The sequence below is a fragment of the Hippopotamus amphibius genome, chromosome 7 (assembly GCF_030028045.1).
Source record: "Hippopotamus amphibius kiboko isolate mHipAmp2 chromosome 7, mHipAmp2.hap2, whole genome shotgun sequence".
Taxonomy (NCBI): Eukaryota; Metazoa; Chordata; class Mammalia; order Artiodactyla; family Hippopotamidae; genus Hippopotamus; species Hippopotamus amphibius.
In genome coordinates, this window is record NC_080192.1 from 97,612,767 (window position 1) to 97,631,800 (window position 19,034).

At 32.9% G+C, this 19,034-nt stretch overlaps 1 protein-coding gene across 10 annotated transcripts in view; it reads left to right on the forward strand.

The window, feature by feature from the left end:
- Positions 1 to 19,034, forward strand: part of USP34 (ubiquitin specific peptidase 34) — a 236,077-nt gene that overhangs the window by 146,870 nt on the left and 70,173 nt on the right. For all 10 annotated transcript variants that reach the window (XR_009054694.1, XM_057741862.1, XM_057741863.1 and 7 more), the window contains 10 exons: positions 987 to 1,087; positions 1,303 to 1,512; positions 4,683 to 4,808; positions 6,016 to 6,138; positions 6,267 to 6,350; positions 7,067 to 7,153; positions 12,254 to 12,454; positions 14,634 to 14,716; positions 17,951 to 17,991; positions 18,136 to 18,260. Coding sequence is in view for 9 of the 10 variants with exons in the window: in XM_057741862.1 (XP_057597845.1) it covers positions 987 to 1,087; positions 1,303 to 1,512; positions 4,683 to 4,808; positions 6,016 to 6,138; positions 6,267 to 6,350; positions 7,067 to 7,153; positions 12,254 to 12,454; positions 14,634 to 14,716; positions 17,951 to 17,991; positions 18,136 to 18,260 (1,181 nt within the window). In the remaining variant the exon portion in view is untranslated. The remainder of the gene's footprint in view (positions 1 to 986; positions 1,088 to 1,302; positions 1,513 to 4,682; positions 4,809 to 6,015; positions 6,139 to 6,266; positions 6,351 to 7,066; positions 7,154 to 12,253; positions 12,455 to 14,633; positions 14,717 to 17,950; positions 17,992 to 18,135; positions 18,261 to 19,034) is intronic.

Below are 19,034 nucleotides of genomic sequence, written 5' to 3' on the forward strand. Positions count from 1 at the left end.
GCATTTTCTTAAAAATTTTTTTTTCATGAATTAAACAATAATTACTTTGAATGCCTGCTGTTCTAATGCTGGGAATACATCTGTGCCTTTGTGGAACTGTTTTTTTTTTTTTTTTTTTTTAATGATGGGGAGACAGATACTTAAATATAATATCAGATGCTAATATGTGCTTTAAAGAAAGATAAAGTGGGGTAAGGAATTAATAGTGAGATGAGGCTCTTTAGATTGAGTAGTTAGGAGAAAAGCCTTTTAGAGCTCACATTTGATGAAAGACTTGAACTGTGGGAATGATTCTTATGCATTCCTGGGGAGGAGCATCTTAGACCTGGAAATGGGAACATGCTTGATGCTTTCAAGAAAGAACATGCTTGGGTGGTGAAAGCATATTTTGGTAGGGATGATGGTGGGAAATGAAGATGCAGGCAGCAAAGAGGACTTATGCATTCTAGAAATGAATTGCCTCAGTCCATTGAGTTCGTTGAATTTACTATAATCTCGAATGTTGTAGCTCATCTTTTTTCTTTTCTTGTCAGAACTTTTTTCTGCCCTATAATCTGTTTTATTTTGTTTTGATGGGTAACAACAGGGAAGAGAGAACTTGATCATTATAAATATATGCTGGTTACTTGTGAACTAAGGCATTAATGGGTCTGATTCTCCTGCATGTATTGCTAAGGGGAAATGCTGTAGGTTCCCAGAAAGCTCTGTAGTGTTTTTTACTTGTAAAATTTTTCATATTATTAAGCAAGCCAGAATTGATCTTATTAGACTGGTGCTAAAAGAGGATTTTCTTGTAATTTTTACTGCCTAGGGCTAAGCTCAGACAACAGAAAATAATGTGAGAAGCATGCTTAGTACTGTTTCCACTTTTCTCAAGAATTTAAGCTTAATGTCCAGTGGAATTAATTTATATAACTATGTATTCATGTTGGCAAATAAGTTAACTCTTATAAAGAAGTTCACTTATGTTTTCTGTTATTTTTAAGGCGGCCTTATGGGACCTGTCAGGATGATTTCATCTGGACATGAGTTAACAACAGATTATGATGAAAAAGCACTTCATGAGCTTGGTTTTAAGGATATGCAGGTACACATAAATGTGGTTTGAGTTTTAATCATCTGTTGATATATATAGTCAATAGTTGTTTAGTTGAAGATACAGTTCAGAAACAGTTCTTATTGTTTTTGTTATATTAAAATTGTAAGGGAAATTATTTTCTACTTCACAGATTTATTAACCAAAACTTGATATGTCTAATTCTGTGTTGATTTTTTTTCCCCCTGTTGCTTCTGTTTTTATAGATGGTATTTGTATCTTTGGGTGCACCAAGGAGAGAACGGAAAGGAGAAGGTGTTCAGCTGCCAGCATCTTGCCTACCACCCCCTCAGAAGGACAACATTCCGATGCTTTTGCTTTTACAAGAACCTCATTTAACTACTCTTTTTGATTTATTAGAGATGCTTGCATCATTTAAACCACCCTCAGGAAAAATGGCAGCCGAAGATAGTGAGGTGACTATATCATTTCATTTTCAGAAAATCTTGTTTTGTTTCTCTGTTGAGTGGAAAATAATTTTCTCAGTAATCTCTTAAAAGCAATAAAACCAAGGAATCCATTTATTAGTTCATTAACTATTTAAGTGCCTAATATCCCAGGCATGCTGTTTACAAAGATCAAAAGAGACACAGTTTCAGCCTTCATTGAATCCAGTGGGGAAGACTGGTAATTGACGTGCCTAACAGATAATTTCAAGTAAACTAACAGATAAATAATTTCAGGTAGAGATAGTTGCTGCGCTTGTCATTATTAGGGACTGGTGATAGAGATCCATTTATATATTATTTGGTCAGGGAAGGTTTCTCTGAGGGAGACTATATAAATCTGAGCCTGCAGGATGAAAAGGAGCCTACTAAATGAAGATAATGAGGAATGATCTGGAAAGAGTAAACTGATTCCTGAAGCCCTTGATATAAGAAGGAGTCAGGCAGGTCTGCGAATTGTTTGGGAGCTGGGAAGTAGAGTGTGGAAGGTAGTGGGAGAGTGAAATGAAGGGAATGAAATGAAAAGGTAAACAGCCAAACTGGCCATTGCAAGCCATTTCCAGTTCACTCAAATTAAAGTGGACAGGATTGAAGTATTTTAAGCAGAGGGAGAGAGATATGTTTTGATTTAAAGGTAATAGGTTTGTTTGGCAAGAATAGAAAAAGCAGTAAGGAAGTTAATGTACTAGTCCCAGGAAGAATTGACCTTAAATACCATCTTTTTAGTGATAACTCACAAACTTACTACTACAGACCAATCTCTTCTCTGAGTTCCAAACTCATATATCCAGTTGCTTACTTGACACTTCTTCTTGATGTCCCACCGGCATCCATTTGTCTTCATCCAAATGGAATCCACCCAGTTGCTCAAGCCAGAAACCTGGACACCATCTCTGTTTTTCTTCTTCCTGAACTCAAGTCTATCCCTACTGCTAATTCAGTCTACTACATGCGATGTTGTTTTGACCTGTTGTCCACTTAATTTATTTCCACTGCTGCCATTCTATTTCAGGGCACCATCTTTCTTGGAAGAATCATTATTTTGAGATTGTGTGGCCAATAAAATAGTGGTGCTTTTATGACTTCCCTTATGTTAGGCTAACTGTTCTGTTCTTTCTTTTCCAGCAGTGTTAAATGGCTTCTTTCTACATTTCCAGAATGTGTTTGGTCATGAGTGACCAAACTGAGTCATCTGTTCCCCATAATCTGGGTTCTTTTGTGGTGGCGCACACTTAAATTCCTAAGAAATCTCTGTTTTGTTCAAGCAGAATAATCAATAATAGATGTCCATAAACCTCCATTTCCTCACCTTTTAAATTTTATGCCATAAATACTTAATAACCTTGAGTCATCACTGTATTGCCAGTTTAAAAGAGAGAAAGAAAATTATAAGAATTTCCCAGTTTTCCCAGGAGGGTGCTAGTGTTCTATGCAGTGTGTTATGGGAGCATGAGGAGGAAACAAAAATTTGGGGAAGATTTCTACAAGAGAGGAGTTGTTTAAATTGGGTCCAGCTGCTGATAAGGAAGAGCAGCATTGCAGTCACAGAAAAGTGAAAGGCATGATTGAAAAACTGGGAGTGTGAGTATGATGTAATTCAAATATAAGGACAGAAAGGGAGATTGTAACTGATACCACAAAAGACCTTAAGAGGTTTTTATTCTTGGTAAAATGGATTGCTTTTATAATGGAAGATATTAAAGCAACAAAATGAGATCTTTTATGGACTTTCAGAAACAAAGTTTAGGTGTTAGTGTGGAGGATTATATTAGAGAAAACAGAGACCAGAGGTAGAAGGACCAGTTAATAGGCCATTGTAGTTGTCCGTGTGAGGCCTAAACCAGAGAGAAAACATTCATTTTTGGCAGATATATTATTCAGCTTTGTGACAAGTATGCCGTTGGTGGTGTGGGGTTTCTTTGTTGTATAAGACTGATTCAGTCTTGAAGAGAATTACTAAAAAAATAAAGGATCTTAACGTTGTATGACCCATATTGTAGGGCCTTTCAGCCATAATGTAGAACATAATCATGTACACTGGGAGACTTTTTTTTTTCCTTCAAATAATTTTTTTGCACAGAGTTCAGTCCCTTCCTCCTTTCCTCCCTCTCCCCCCATTTTCTCTTTTTCAAACTGGGTGTTTATAAAGGAATGAATTCTGTTTTACTCAAGAACTCTTAGTATCTTGTCCCCAGCTAAACTAAAAGTGTTACTGGGGTTGCTTCTTTTTCTTCATCAGGGCTGTGAAAAGCAAAGTTTACGTTGAAACTCCCTCTCTGAAATTCTCTTGCCTTCAAAGTATATTAGCTTTATATCATTATACAAAAAGAACTAAATTACTTTTTGTAGATGTATAAGAAGATTCCTTTGGCATCTCTTATACTATATAATACTCAGAATCATTATAGCTAGTAATAGGATAATACTATACAAATTCATACTCTGGAAAATTCCACAACTTTTGCTGCTTTAGCTTTTACTGCTTTTTTACCTCTTGGGGTTGTGCTTTAATTAAAAACAAAAACAAAATGCCTCTTTCTTACATATTTTCTGTAATATTCTTTAGCTTACTGTATCTCAGTACCTTAGATTTCAAATTTAACAAATGATAATGGAAAAAAGTAGGTTCTTTAAAGTTGTTTGCTTTTTCTCTTAATCTCTGTTTGTTTGAGACTGAAAAATATAAGGAAGGTATGGATTATTGAAATAAGAGAAACAGGTGTTCTCTTTTCCCAAGTGTAAAGTCAGGGATTTAATTTCCCAGGTCTTTGTCTTTCTTAGAATAGTGACCTGCAAGGAGGAAATAGATGCTGGTCTTACTGAAATTTACTTGGATGGCTTTATAAAATAGACATTTTCACTTCTGTTTGAAAAATTTTTCTGGGGAAAGTGGCCAGACTTGCAGGTCACTTTTTCCCAGAAAAGTGTTCAATAACAAGTTGAAAAACCACTACTTTGACATAACTATTAATTTATTGAATAAATTTATTTTCTGTGTAACAAATGGTTTATTCTCACTTTTAAAGTGATTTCAAAATATAATCAAATTTGATAATTAGTGATTTTATGCAGATTAAACTTAAGTTTAGAAGATTCAAAAAATGATCTGTCTTGATAAGCAGTTGTTCTTATTTGTGTAGAGCTTAAGATGTGAAGAACTTCATCTTCATGCAGAAAACCTCTCTAGGCGTGTATGGGAGCTACTGATGCTTCTTCCTACATGTCCTAACATGTTGATGGCATTCCAGAATATCTCAGATGAACAGGTATGTCCACAAAATATTTTTACTTTCCTGGAGGATGGTACCAGTTTATATTCCATCTAGTAGTGTATGAGACTGTTTGTTGACCTGTAACCTCAGTAAAATTTTACTCTTTTAATAGGTAAAAAGTTGTCAGTTCATTTTAATGTTCATATATTTAATTATTAGTAGAATTGAATAATAGGGCTAAATACAAGGCAAGGATGGTCTCTCAAATTATCTTTAGAAAACAATGAATTTGCCTTTATGTTAGTGTTTTTTTTTATTACTACATGTTGTGAATATTGCTTTGTTTTTGACAACAAAAAGTAACATTTAGAGAAAATACACTGTGGTTTAATGACATTGCATCAGTGCTTGTTTTGGCTTGCTTATATAAGTCAACTGGTAGAAATAGAGAAAAAAAGCAAAGAAATTTAATATATATTAATATTCCCCAGGGCATGACCTCACATTTATTAAGTGTTATATATCTTTGTAAATATGTCTGTTAAAATTGAAGATTATTTTTTAAAGTAGTATAATAAAGGGTTACTTAGTGGGGATACCAACAGAGCCATCTATAGGACTAATGGAAAAACAATGTCCTAATGTTACACTAATGGTTATGTATGATTTGAGACATTGTTATGTGATTTCTTAAGGTCCTGTATTTCAAATGACTTAGAATTGAAGAAGATGGGCCTAGAAAATGGTGGCTGATGACTCATTGTAGCTCTAATAATAATATTGTTTTCAAGGATACACATTGTGTGAATAACACTTTCATAAATTAAGAGTAGAAAAGAACAATATTTTAAAGTTTATGTATTTGTATATGACCTTTTAAATGGGTAGGTGTCAAATATTAAATACAGACTGTATTACTTCTGTATCCTTAAAAGTTCACACACATTCAGTTAGGCTGCAATGTGTTTTTCATTAGGAAGATGGTAAATTACCTCAACTGTTGTAGAGGTTAACAGATATAATTTTTTCTCATGCTGCTGTGTGTTGTTAATTTTAACAAAATGTAATGAATAATTGGTGTCTTAAGCATATTATTTGTCACCAATTATATCATTGGTCTTCACTTGTTGGAATATACTTCTCTAAATATGTAATATTTGAGTTTTTATATAGTGTCGCTTTCTTTAGTTTTTTTTTTTGGGGGGGTGGTTCTCTTAGTAAGTTGGTTTGAGAAACCTTTGTTTCTTTATTTTAATTTAAGAGTAATGATGGACTTTATTGGAAAGAACTGCTCAAAATTAAGAGTGCTCACAAGCTATTATATGCCCTGGAAATTATTGAAGCACTGGGAAAACCTAACAGAAGAATAAGGAGAGAGTCAACGGTAATTGCATTTCCATTATTATCATTAAATGTTTGTTTTCTCTCTGGAGCAAAATTCCAGAGTACATCGTCTTTTAATTCTCCTGCCACCCTTCATTATTTATTGATTGATTTTTACCATTCCCACAGGGAAGTTATAGTGATCTTTATCCAGATTCAGATGATTCAAGTGAGGATCAAGTGGAAAACAGTAAAAATTCCTGGAGTTGCAAGGTTTGATCATGTGTTTTGCAGTGTATTGGTAAAACTAATTTATGTCTAATTTTCCAAAAGAAGTTACCATAATTACTGTTTTAAACTAACTTACCATTTAAATAAAACGTAGTTTAAAAATTATATGTTACTCTAAGGTGATGGTCCTTAGCCTCTGTACTTACACCTGTGACTCTACCTTTAGTACATCTGCAGAGACCTACATAACCACTAGATGTCCCTTATACCACGTAAAACCAACCTGAAATGAATTTCACTACCAGTTACACAAATCATATTTAAAGAAAGCTTTTTCAAGTCTTGGGGGGAAAAAAAAAAAAATTATATGTTACTCTAATCACAGTAATAAACAGATTATTTAATCCCTTGGTGCTCCTATTTTTAGCACTTATTTTTTTTCCTTCATTGAAATACTGTGTGAGGACATCCCACTGCCTGGTATTAAATGATTAATGGAATACAAAGATATGTACATAGATTTTTATGAGAATCTTTTAAAAAAATTCTTGAATATTAGCTCTTTGTTGTTACTTTATTGTATAGAAGTTATATTGGTTATTTAAATGAAAGAATAAGTTTCTAAATGAAAGATAACATAATATTTTACTTACACACACAGACACGCACACATCCAGTTACTGAATCAAAAAAAAAGCAAGTCTTTACTACATTATGTAACTGCTTTCCTCTTACATTACCCTCACAATTTCTTACAGTTTGTTGCTGCTGGAGGGCTTCAACAGTTATTAGAAATTTTTATTTCTGGAATTCTAGAGCCAAAAGATCAGGAATCCTGGACTGTGGTAAGTGAGAACTCACATTTTCAACCAGTTATAGTAGTTATCCCAGTGAGGCACTTCTGTGAACCATTGGTAAGTGTAATTTTTGCTGCAAACTTTATTGTATTAAAGAAAAGTGTGGAGTACAATAGAAATAAATTTAAGAAAAAATAAGGAATCTGATAAGCTAATTATGCAGTAAGAGTTCCCCATGTCAACTCTGTTAAAAAATTTTAAGTGCTAATAATGACTCTGAACTATAGGTAATTCATGAACATTTTTCAATTAGGTTGGTAAATTATATATTAATGTGTATATACTCTTAAAATTTGGATGCTTTTTAAGAAAAACTTGGTTTATGTCTTCAATTTTTTGTAAACGTCCTTTTTCTTTGTTTCATTTTGTTTTGACCATTTCTTCCTTTAAGCAGCACTACTCAAAGATGTATTTTCAGACCATTTGTGACTGGTCTGCAATGAAAATATACAGAATTTGAGAGTAAGCCTTTAGAAATTTTTATAGCAATTGGACATTGCTGCAGTATTTTTTTTAATAGTATTTCACAAAATTATTGATCCTTAACAAAATGACGCTTTAGAAAATGGTATTTTATCACTATTAACTTGAAGAAGCACCGTCCTATAATGTTAGGAAAATAAAATTGCTTGTGGAATATTTAAAAATTCATAATGCTGGACAAACTGCGTAATCCAGTTTTGTATTAAATGGAGAGGATGCTCATTTCCTGACTGCCAGCAAAGCAGGATAGCATTATTAAACATTGCATTCAAATGTTAATTTCTTAGTACTTGTTTTTTAGAATTATTTTAGAACCTAGGAGTTCTAGGTTCTAAAATGCTGCGACAGTGCTGCTATCTCCAAATATTAATGAAAGAAAATATATTTTAAAAGCATATTTCTGCCTACCAAGATTTTGTTAATCTTATCATTGTTTTTAATAATTTTTGCCATTTTTATTTTACATATTTTGCTATAGATATTTTAGTTTTTAGAATAGATACCTCTACTACAGTAATTGTTTTCTGTCTCTTAGAACTCAAATGTCTGTTGTGTTTTATTGTTGTGTCTTTGTTGTCTCACTAATCTCTCAGAATTATAAGGTGCCTTTTAGTTCTTTGGCAAAGTGGGAGAATTTAAAATCTTTAATGAGTAGTTATGTGTTGTTTATAGGACTTTATTTTATAAACTGCTCTGAGTTTAGCTTTGAATAAAGTTTATAGCTAATCATATGCTAAAGATTTTCTCTTTGTTTCCTTTAAAGTTGTGGATACTTTTATGAAGTATTAAGAAAAATTTACTGCCATATGGGGACATATTGTAGCCTGGCAATGCTTGAAATGCCCAGCTTGCCTGAGACGCGGATTGCTTTCAAGTCAACTGAGATCCCCTATTTATAATGTATCTCTCAGTAAATTATAGGATACTGTGGATAGTGTTATGATGCACAAAATTTTTAAGTTTTCATGAAGTCCAATTTGTCTATTTTTTCTTTTGTTACCTGAGCCTTTGATGTATTATCCAAGAAATCATTGCCAAATACAGTGTCATGCCACTTTTATTCTGTGTTTTCTTCCAAGAGTTTTATTGTTTTAGGTCTTATATTTAGATCCTTGATTCATTTTGAGTTAATTGTTGTATTTGGTATTAGGAAAGGGTTGAACTTAATTCTTTTGCATGTGGAGATCCAGGTTTCCCTGCACCTTTTCTTGAAAGGATTTCTTTCCCCACAGTGAATGGCACTTCGCACTCTTTTCAAAAATCATTTGACCGCATATGTGAGGGTTTATTTTGGGGCTTTCTGTTCCATTCCTTTTATTTTTTGTTTATCTTTTTATGCCAGTACTATACTGTATTGATTACTGTAGCTTTGTAGTAAGTTTTGAAATCAGAAAGTGTGAGTCTTCCAGTTTTATTCTTTTCTTTCAAGATTGTCTATTTGGAGTTCCTTGAGATTCCTTATGAAATTTAGAATGGATTTTTCTGTTTCTGCAAAAAATATTATTAGGATTTTGTTAGGGATTGAACTGAATCTGTAGGTCACTTCGGGTAGTATTGATATTTTAATAAGTCTTCCAGTCCGTGAACATGGGATGTGTTTCCATTTATTTGTCTTTAATTTCTTTGAGCAGTTTTTTGTGGCTTTCATTATAGAGGTCTTTCAGCTCCTTGGTTAAGTTCATTCCTAAATATTTTATTCATTTTGATGCTATTGTTCATGTATAGAAACACAACTGAATTCTGTATGTTGACTTTGTATCCTTCTACTTTGCTGAAATCATTTATTAGTTTTAAGAGCCTTTATGTGGAGTCTTTAGGGTTTTTTTCATCAGTAACAAACAGATAAATTTACTTCTTCTTTTCCAATTTTGATGCCTTTTATTTTTCTTGTGTATTGCTCAGGCCAAAGCTTTGACTACTGTGTTGAATAGAAGTGGTGAAAGCAGGTATCCTTGCCTTGTTCCTGATGTTGGAGGAAAAGCTTTCAGTCTTTCACCATTGACTATGATTTTCAATGTGGGTTTTTCATATATGGCTTTTATTATGTTGCAGTAGTTTCCTTCTATTCCTATTTTGAGTATTTTTATAATGAAAGGGTGTTGAATTTTATCAAATGCCTTTTCTGCATTAATTGAGATGATATAGTCTTTTCCTTCATTTTGTTAATATGGAGTATTTACATTGATCAGTGTTCATATGTTGAACCATCGTTGCATTCTAAGAATAAATCCCACTTGGTCATGGTATATAATCCTTTTGATATGTTGCTGAATTCTGTTTGCTAATATTTTGTTGAGGACTTTATCATCAGTGTTCGTAAAGGATATTAGTCTGTAATTTTCTTGTAAGTGTCTTTTCTTTGGCTTTGGTATCAGAGTTAATGCTTGCTTCATCGAATGTTAGGAAGTTCCCTCTTCTTCAGTTTTTTGGAAGAGTTTGAGGATTGTTGGTATTAGTTCTTCTTTAAATGTTTGTTGGAATTTACTAGTGAAGCTGTCAGGTCCAGGACTTTGCTTTTTTGGGAGATTTTGGTAACTGATTCAGTCTCCTCACTAGTTATAGGTCTGCTCAGATTTTCTATTTCTTTGTGATTGAGTCTTGGTAAGTTTTGTGTTTCTAGGAGTTTGTTCATTTCATGTAGGGTATCCAGTTTTGGGGCATACAACAATTGTTCATTCTACTGTATTAAAATCTTTTTTATTTCTATAGATTGAGTTGAAATGTTCTCACTTTCATTTGTGACTTTAGTAGTTTGACTTTTCTTTTTTCTTAGTCCTTCTAGCTAAAGGTTTGTCAATTTTGTTCTTTTTGAAGAATCAACTTTAATTTTACTGATGTTTCTCTAGGTTTTTCTATTCTCTGTTTTGTTTACCTCTGATCTTTATTCTTTCCTTCTTTTTACTACTAGCTTTAGGTTGTTCTTTTTTTTTTTTAATTTATTTTTTATTTTACTTTTTTCGCTACGTTGGGTCTTTGTTGCTGCATGGGCTTTCTCTAGTTGCAGTGATCAGGGGCTACTCTTCTTTGTGCTGCATGGGCTTCTCAGTGTGTTGGCTTCTCTTGTTGTGGAGCACAGGCGCTAGGCTCGCAGACTTCAGTAGTTGTGGCACGTGGGCTCAGTAGTTGTGGCTTGCAGGCCCTAGAGCACAGGCTCAGTAGTTGTGGCACATGGGCTTAGTTGCTCCGTGGCATGTGGGATCTTCTGGACCAGGGATCGAACCTGTGTCCCCTGCACTGGCAGGAGGATTCTTAACCACTGTGCCACCAGGGAAGCCTTGTTCTTTTTCTAGTTCATTAAGCTATAAGGTTAGATTGTTGATGAGATCTTTCTTGTTTTTTAATGTAAACATTTTTAGTTATAAATTTATATATTAGCATTGCTTTCATTGTATTCTGTAAATTTCATATTGACTGTATTTCATCTTCTTTTGTGAAGTGTCTATTTATATCTTGGGGGTTTTCGTTTTTGCTTTGTTTGGGGTTTGTTTTTGCTTTGTTGTTTTTCTTAGTAAAGAGCTATAAGACATTTTTCCCTTAATCAATTTGGACAAAGAATATTTGCATTCAATCTGTAGCTTGCTTTTTCTTTATATTTACGATGTCTTTTAATCAGAGAAATTTTAAATTTTAGCAAAATTTATATCCTAGCTAAGAATTCTTCTTTCCAAAGTCACAAAGATTTTCTCCTGTGTATTCTTCTGTAAGTTTTATAGGTATCTTCTACATTTAGGTGTGTGATATATTTTGAGTTAAGTTTTGTATATGTAGAGTCAGGTTGAGGTTTTGTTTTGTTTTTTCCATATGGCTATCCAGTTTTTCTAGCACTGTTTGTTGAAAAGACTCTTGTTTTCCTCACTGAAATTGCCTGGTACCTTTCTTGAAAATCAGTTATATTGTATTGCTATGTTTCCTGGTATATTGATACAGTTATAGCACTTACTGGTATTAGGAAAAGAGGAGAACAAGGACCATTAAAGAGAAAGCTCTGAAGCTCTCTTACATAGGTGATAGTCTTATTAATTTATTTGAAGGAATTACTTGCTCTTAAAAATTTTAAAGTAGAGCTTTAAATCAGTTAGAAATTTTACTTTTCATACTAGACAATATTTTACCGATTAAATACTGGTTTTATTTTAAATGTACATGTGTAAAGTGCAAATTTTTCGGTTGAATAATTTTCACTGAGAATTGCTTTCACTCCCAAATTTTAGAGTATATGCCACTTATGTGGAGAGACAACTTCCAATATTTTTGCTCTCAGTGCTAATTTTGTAGGTAAAGGATATCTTTATTAGCATTTTAATAATTTTCAAAATTATAGTACATTCTGAGCAATATTTTTAAATCCCGTATGTCTCTATAATATACATTTGTAAGATTCTTTCATGATAGAAATGCGTGTGTCATTTCCATTTCATTACGTACCCATTCTAGTTATCTGATGTCTTTCTAAGATTTGATTGTTACTAGCAGCAGAATTTCTTTACCACCTCGATTAAGTACTAGCTGTAATTATTTTTATTTTCTAGCTTTTAATTTCAAGTTGTATAGTGGCCATATTAAATTAATGAAAATAGGGAAATGATATTTTCTTCTTATCCACAGTGGCAGCTAGACTGTCTTGCTTGCTTGCTGAAGTTAATATGCCAGTTTGCAGTAGATCCATCTGATTTGGATTTAGCTTATCATGATGTCTTTGCCTGGTCTGGTATAGCAGAAAGCCATAGGAAAAGAGCATGGCCTGGCAAATCAAGAAAGGCTGCTGGTGATCACGTCAAGGGTCTTCATATACCAAGATTAACAGAGGTAAAATACAAAAGTTACCATTAAATTGTAGTAATAAATACTAAGTATCTTTTAAGAGAGTTTTATGTTTTTGCTTTTACAAAGTGAATACACTAATGTCTACAAAATGCTATCCTAGATAACCACAAAAGTAATGCCTTCATTTTAAAGCAGTAGAAGTTATGAAGCAGTAATACTTTTTAGTTCATCATCCAAAATACAGGAGTGAATTAATTTTATGACATTTTAATGTTATTTTAACTGTAGGATTGAGTTCATTAGTTGGTCTCAGTAATTTTTATACTGACTGTATCAGGGTCTTTTCAGGAAAACAAACCACACTAGGTATTTCAACAGAGTAAATTTAAGAACAAGAATTGGCTTTACACATATGTGTTGGTGGGCTAAAAATTAAAAAGGGAATGTTGAGGTAACGCAGGTAGATAGCTATTCACCACCCCTAGGGTTTGAGGAATATGTGTAAGAGGTTGTGATTATCAGAAGTGAGAAGCTTATAGGAGGGGTCCTATTGAACTGGTGTTTAGGCCTCTGAGGAAGTGATTCTGTTACTGCTTCTGAAATCAGTTGCCTCTTCTGATTAAAATACTTCTGGAACAATGTTAACAGAAAAAGCAAGGGGAATTCCCTGGCGGTCCAGTGGTAAGGGCTGCATGCTTTCACTGCCAAGGGCCTGGATTCAATCCCTGGTCAGGGAACTAAGATCCCACAAGGCCAAAACAAACAGACAAAAACAAAAAAGAAAGAGAGTGAGAGAGGAAGTAATCTCTCTAGTATCCCAGGTTGACAAACCTAATAGAAAGCCAGCTGGCAGAGTAGGAATTTAGTTTATAATCTACCAGCCCTAGTATCGCAGAGCAGTTATCAGTACATAGCATGGCAGGTTTAGAGCTGAAAGAAAATGGCGCAATAAACAGCTCATTCAGCAGTAAAAGTAGAATTCTTTTTGACTGTGGATTATGTTGTTCGTAGAGCACAGATTCAATCCCTGGTCAGAGAGCTATGGTCCCGCAAGCCGTGACACAGCCAAAAAAAAAAGAATATACACGTGAACTTTTCCCAGTGTCATAGGTCACTGCCATTAATAACTTTATATGTTAATCTTTTTATGTGCATATTTTTTCCTATGCGTATGCCAGTGTTACATTTTTATAGTTTAGAAAAAGAACATACAATATATATTTTTTCATTTGTTTATCATAATATTTAATTAGAACTTAGTATGTAAATCTAAGCTCTTTGGGGGGAAATTTTTGTTACCCTAATTCTGGAGACAAAGTCATCCAGTAGTAAGGAAGAATACTAATTCTTTTAATAATTTACTGTCATGCATTATTTCATTTGTTCTCCTTTAATAGCCTTTTAGAAGATTCAAATTCCAGCCTAAATATAGCTTTTCTTAACGCTCTCCTTATTTTGCCAGGGACAGGTTTAGTTGCTGCTCCCTTCTATTGCTCATTTGGTACATTGCATATGCTTGTGTTACAGTGCTTTCTATGTTATCTGCTGCACTAGACTGACTTGCCCAGGATGGGAACAGTGCTTTTATAAAATTAGTGCCCAGAATGGGTTCTGACCTGCAGAAGGAATTCAATAATTCTTTATTAATTTAGCAAATTTTTTTCCCACTGTATAGATGAAGAACTAGAACCTAGAAATTCAGTGTTTATTAGAGTCATACAGCTTGAAAGTTAGCAAACTAAAGTTGAACCTCAAGATTTTAAATCTAATATCCATGCTTGGTATTTATGGTATATTGTATTGCTTTTCTGCATTTATTTCAGAATGGTTGAGGAATCTGCCACTGCCTGACTTTTTTTTTTTCTTATTTCAAAAGTGAAAAATGTTACTTCACCTACCACCCAAAAAACCCACTGACGTGTAATACATGATGTTTTTCTCATTCTCTTGGGTGACATGCAGATAAGCTGTGAACCAAATGGATTTGCCTGTGTATTTCCAAATTTTTAATATTTTCTTCTTAAAGTTGCTATTCTTAAGTTTCTTTATAAAAATCTGGTTTTCTAATATTTAATATTTTTGCAGTATTTTCCAATAACCATTTTTAGAATATTCCTTATCTTTTATAAATAAAAATCAAAGTAACTTGGAGTCTGGTTTAAAATGCAGTTTTGTGTTTTAGTGTATTTATAGATTTTTTTTTAATGTTTTTATTTTAAAGGTATTTCTTGTTCTTGTCCAAGGAACCAGTTTGATTCAGCGACTTATGTCTGTTGCTTATACGTATGATAATCTGGCTCCTAGGTATGAAGTTTTTATATAATTTATGTATGTATGTATTTATAGTAAGAATACAGTGTTTTAATTTTGTAATTTGAAAAAAATTTGAAACCCAACAGAAAAATTGTTAGGGTGTTTTAGTGAACTCTTATATCATTCATGTAGATTTGCATGTTGTTATCAACATTTTGCCAGTCTTTATCGCGTATTCGTGAGCATGCATTTTCTCTGGGTGTCCCTGTGCGCACATTTATTTACATATTATGCTGAATCTTGTAAAAGTTCAGACATTATGATCACTTACCCATAAATAGTTTGAATGTGTTTCTCCTAAGACTAAGGACAGTTTCCTAACAACTGCAGTAAATTACTCAAATTTATAAAATTTAACATTGATACACTATTATCTAATGTATAGTCCATACTCAAATTGTCCTATTAATATTTTTACAGAAATTTTTTTCCTCCTCCAGCATCACGTACTGCATTTAGTAGTCATATTTCTTCCATTTCCTTTAGTTGGGGGTACTTTTCTTAGACTTTCTTTCATGATATAGACATTTCTGAGTATCACAGACCAATTTTTTTATAAAGCCTTTTAATTTAGGTTTTCCTGATTGTTCCTCACAATTAGATTCAGACTTTGTATTTTAGCAGGGATACTCCATAAGTAATATGTCTTTCTCAGTACATACTGGTGATTGTATTGTCTATTGTTAGTGATATTAATTTTGATCAGTTAATTTGGTTTCCTCCAGGTTTCTCTACAATGAAGTTTCTGATTTTTCTAATTAAAAGTAACCTATGGGAAAATAATTTGCAACTGTTTAAATTTTCTTCTTCTCATAAAACCTATTCATTGACTTTTAGTATTCAGTGATGATTCTTGCCTGAATTAAATTTAGTATAATGTTTGCAAACTAGTGATTTTGTAACTCCTACCATTCATTTTATGTTTATTAGACATCTGTTGTGAGGAAGAGCTTTCTTTTCCTTTTATTTAGTTCGTATCAATTTGGGGCTTTTTTATTCAGTATAATTCATTACTATTATCTTACTGCTCACTTTGCTCAAATTATATCTTAGTTGGCATCTTCAAGCTTGTTCATGTGTTCTTTGGTTTTGTCCCCATTATTTGGGTGGAGGGGAGGAGTCTTTTTTTCCCTTGTCATTTCAAGATTTTCCAAGCTTTCACTTCCCCTGCCTTAGTTCTGGAATCACCATTTCTTTAAGAAGCCCTAGTTTCTGTTGGTGGGGAACCTGTGAAGTATGGATACCCATTGCTACTAGTGTTTCCTTGCTTCGGGCCCCTCAGTAGATAAAGCTGGGAAAATGTGTATAAGAATATAGTTTAAACATGTAGTATGATCCTATTTATTTGGGCTACATTGGAGATTTTTTAAAAACAATGTACAAAATTTTAATAATAAATGATAATTGCTAATACCTGAAGACCTATGTATGCCTTAAATAATCACATAAATTATGTTAAAGTATGTAGAATTAATTTCCAGGTACTGTATTCTGTAGGTCTTAACGTTGGGCTGAAGTTTGCCTTTGTTATTCAAATGATTTACAAAGCTAATGTAAGCACATTTCAAAGTGATTAATGTTATTTATGGCTAATAGCTAGTTACCTGTTTCTAGATGCTTTAAAAGTAGCACGATTATGTTAAGATTATTTCTTGTTTAATGTATCTTTCTTTAGTGTCTGTCTCAAATGAATTCACGTTCATTACTTGATCAATATCTGCCTTACCCCACTGGACGTATAGTTCTGTACAAACTGTATCTGATTTTGCTCACTGTTATGTTATCAGTGTGCGGCACCTTACCTCATTATTTATAAAACTTCCAAATGGATAATGTGGGGAAACAAGGAAAGTGCTATCACATGACAAAATACATTTTATATGCCAACTACCAGTTACCCTCCAGTTAAATAAATCCTTAACTCTTCTTCCTCCTTGTCCTCTAACAAACATGCTATATATCTCACTATCCCACACATCACAATATATTGATTAACAAGGCAGTTCAGTGACTGCTTTGGTCTGCTTTTATTTCTTTGGAATTAAGAAATGCTCACTTCATTCTGTTAAACTCACACAGTGAAAAATAAATACGCAGGTTTGATACCAGCTGCTGCTGTTCAAGCTGGTTTGCTGCAACAATTCTTATTTCCATTCTGCCAGTTCCATTCTTAAAGATCCCATTATATACAATCTTTGTGATGTGAGGGTCCCCCTACCCCTCACCCCCAATCTATGTGTTTTCTTGAATCCTGTTCCTGTTCCATTATCTTTTCATAAGCCTCCACCTTCAGTTTATATGATGCTGGGAGATTTGTATCAATTAAGGTAGCTAGAGTGAACTTTTTGCCTGTTATCAAAAATCTTCTAATGCTACAGATTTAAAAGGTTGCTCTTGGTAAAGTTAAATACATTAAACCAATATGATAAAAGTTAAACATGAAATATGGCCAAATACTTGATTTATAAGTTTTAACTTCTTAGTACCTTTTACTTTAAATCAGTAATACAGATGAGTCTTGCTTTTGAGATTTTCAGAGGTGTTTTGTTAACTATAACAAAGTGGGTATCTAGTGATCAATGCTCTTTTTTTTTTCTTTTGAACAGTTTATATGTAAGGTGCATACTAAATCCCTATATACTGGTTTTATTAAAATGGAAATTTTTAATGTTTAGTCTTCTTTAAATTGAGGTAGTAATACATTTTCCATTGAAATTACTAAAAGTATCATGGGGAAGATTGAAATGAAATAATATAGAATTAAATTAGTTATTTTTCTCTACTTTTTCAGTAATTTGCTTTTAACGATTCCTGATGAAAATTGACATTAACAATACAAAAGGAAAGGCATTTTATGTCAATGTATGATTTTTTTTTTTTAGGAGTCTGAAGTTTAGACTCTAAACCATTATAACCTTTCTCTTTGTAATCCATGCCACTTTAGTAACCAAATCTTTAAGCAATTTTTGAGAGTTCACTTAAGTCAGTATGGGATTCACTCAGGTTTTGTTCATTAAATCTGAGCAGTCACTTAGTGTTTGCTATAATGAGATTTTGCCAATGATTCTTTAAATAAAAAATGAAGACCATAGGAAAATAAATTAGTAGCTTTCATAAAATCTAATCTTCTGGGGGGCAGGGAAAGTTAAAGGATATGTAGTAAGAAATTGAATTATTTTTAATTCATTGCTGAATTTAATTACTGGTGGTGGTTTGTTTTTACAGAGTTTTGAAAGCTCAATCTGATCACAGGTCTAGACATGAAGGTAAGGGTTCCACAAAGTTAATTTCTAATAGATAAAGATTTGGATGACTAGATACATTTATATATATTATCTTTAATAATGAACATTTTGTTTTCTTTATGCACAAGACTTTATAGTAATTTTTTTTCCCCAATTTTTCTTTAGTTTCACATTATTCAATGTGGCTCTTGGTGAGTTGGGCTCATTGCTGTTCTTTAGTGAAATCTAGCCTTGCTGATAGTGATCATTTACAAGATTGGCTAAAGAAATTGACTCTCCTTATTCCTGAGGTAAGCTAAAAATTGAAGATTAGTACTACTCTTCATATTTTTTCATATTATTAGCATTAATAATAAAAAAGAGCTAATGGAAACTAATGAACATGATTCCATAAATATATCCTGTTGTCTGGAAGGTACTTAATAATCCTTTAAGATCTAGAGTGTTTTGAACTATGTACACTTAAGTGTAAACGTTAAATATTCTGTAGCATTCGTATTTGTCTGTTTCTGCAGTATTTGTTTACAGAGTGATTCTTTTGTTTGTAATTTTTTTTCCTGAGGGTTCCGAAGGATTTGAGCATATATTTTTGTAATTTACTTTTAAGAGAAGTTTCTTTTGCTTTTTCTCTTTGAGTGTATCCTTTGATGCAAGAGAGACTAACAATGTTATATGTATTTCCTTTCAATTTCATTGTTGACACTGAAGTCAATATAATTTTCACCAACCATATTTTGATGTTACTCATGCCATATTCCTAAATGAAATAGTAGAAACACATTCTTACTAATACACTTAGCCATGATATTCACATCTTTTTTAGAGAATATTTTCTAATATTATAAGCTTCATATTGAATGCACGTGTATTCTTGTTCAGGCTCTGTCCCAGGTAACTATTGTGACACTTGGATGAGATTCTAAAATCTGTAAAATGTTCTGGTTTAAGTACTTTCCAAGTTCCTTCTAGTTCTGAAAATATTGGGTTGGCCAAAAAGTTTGTTCAGGTTTTTCTGTAACATCATATAGAAAAACCCAAATGAACTTTTTGGCCAACCCAGTATT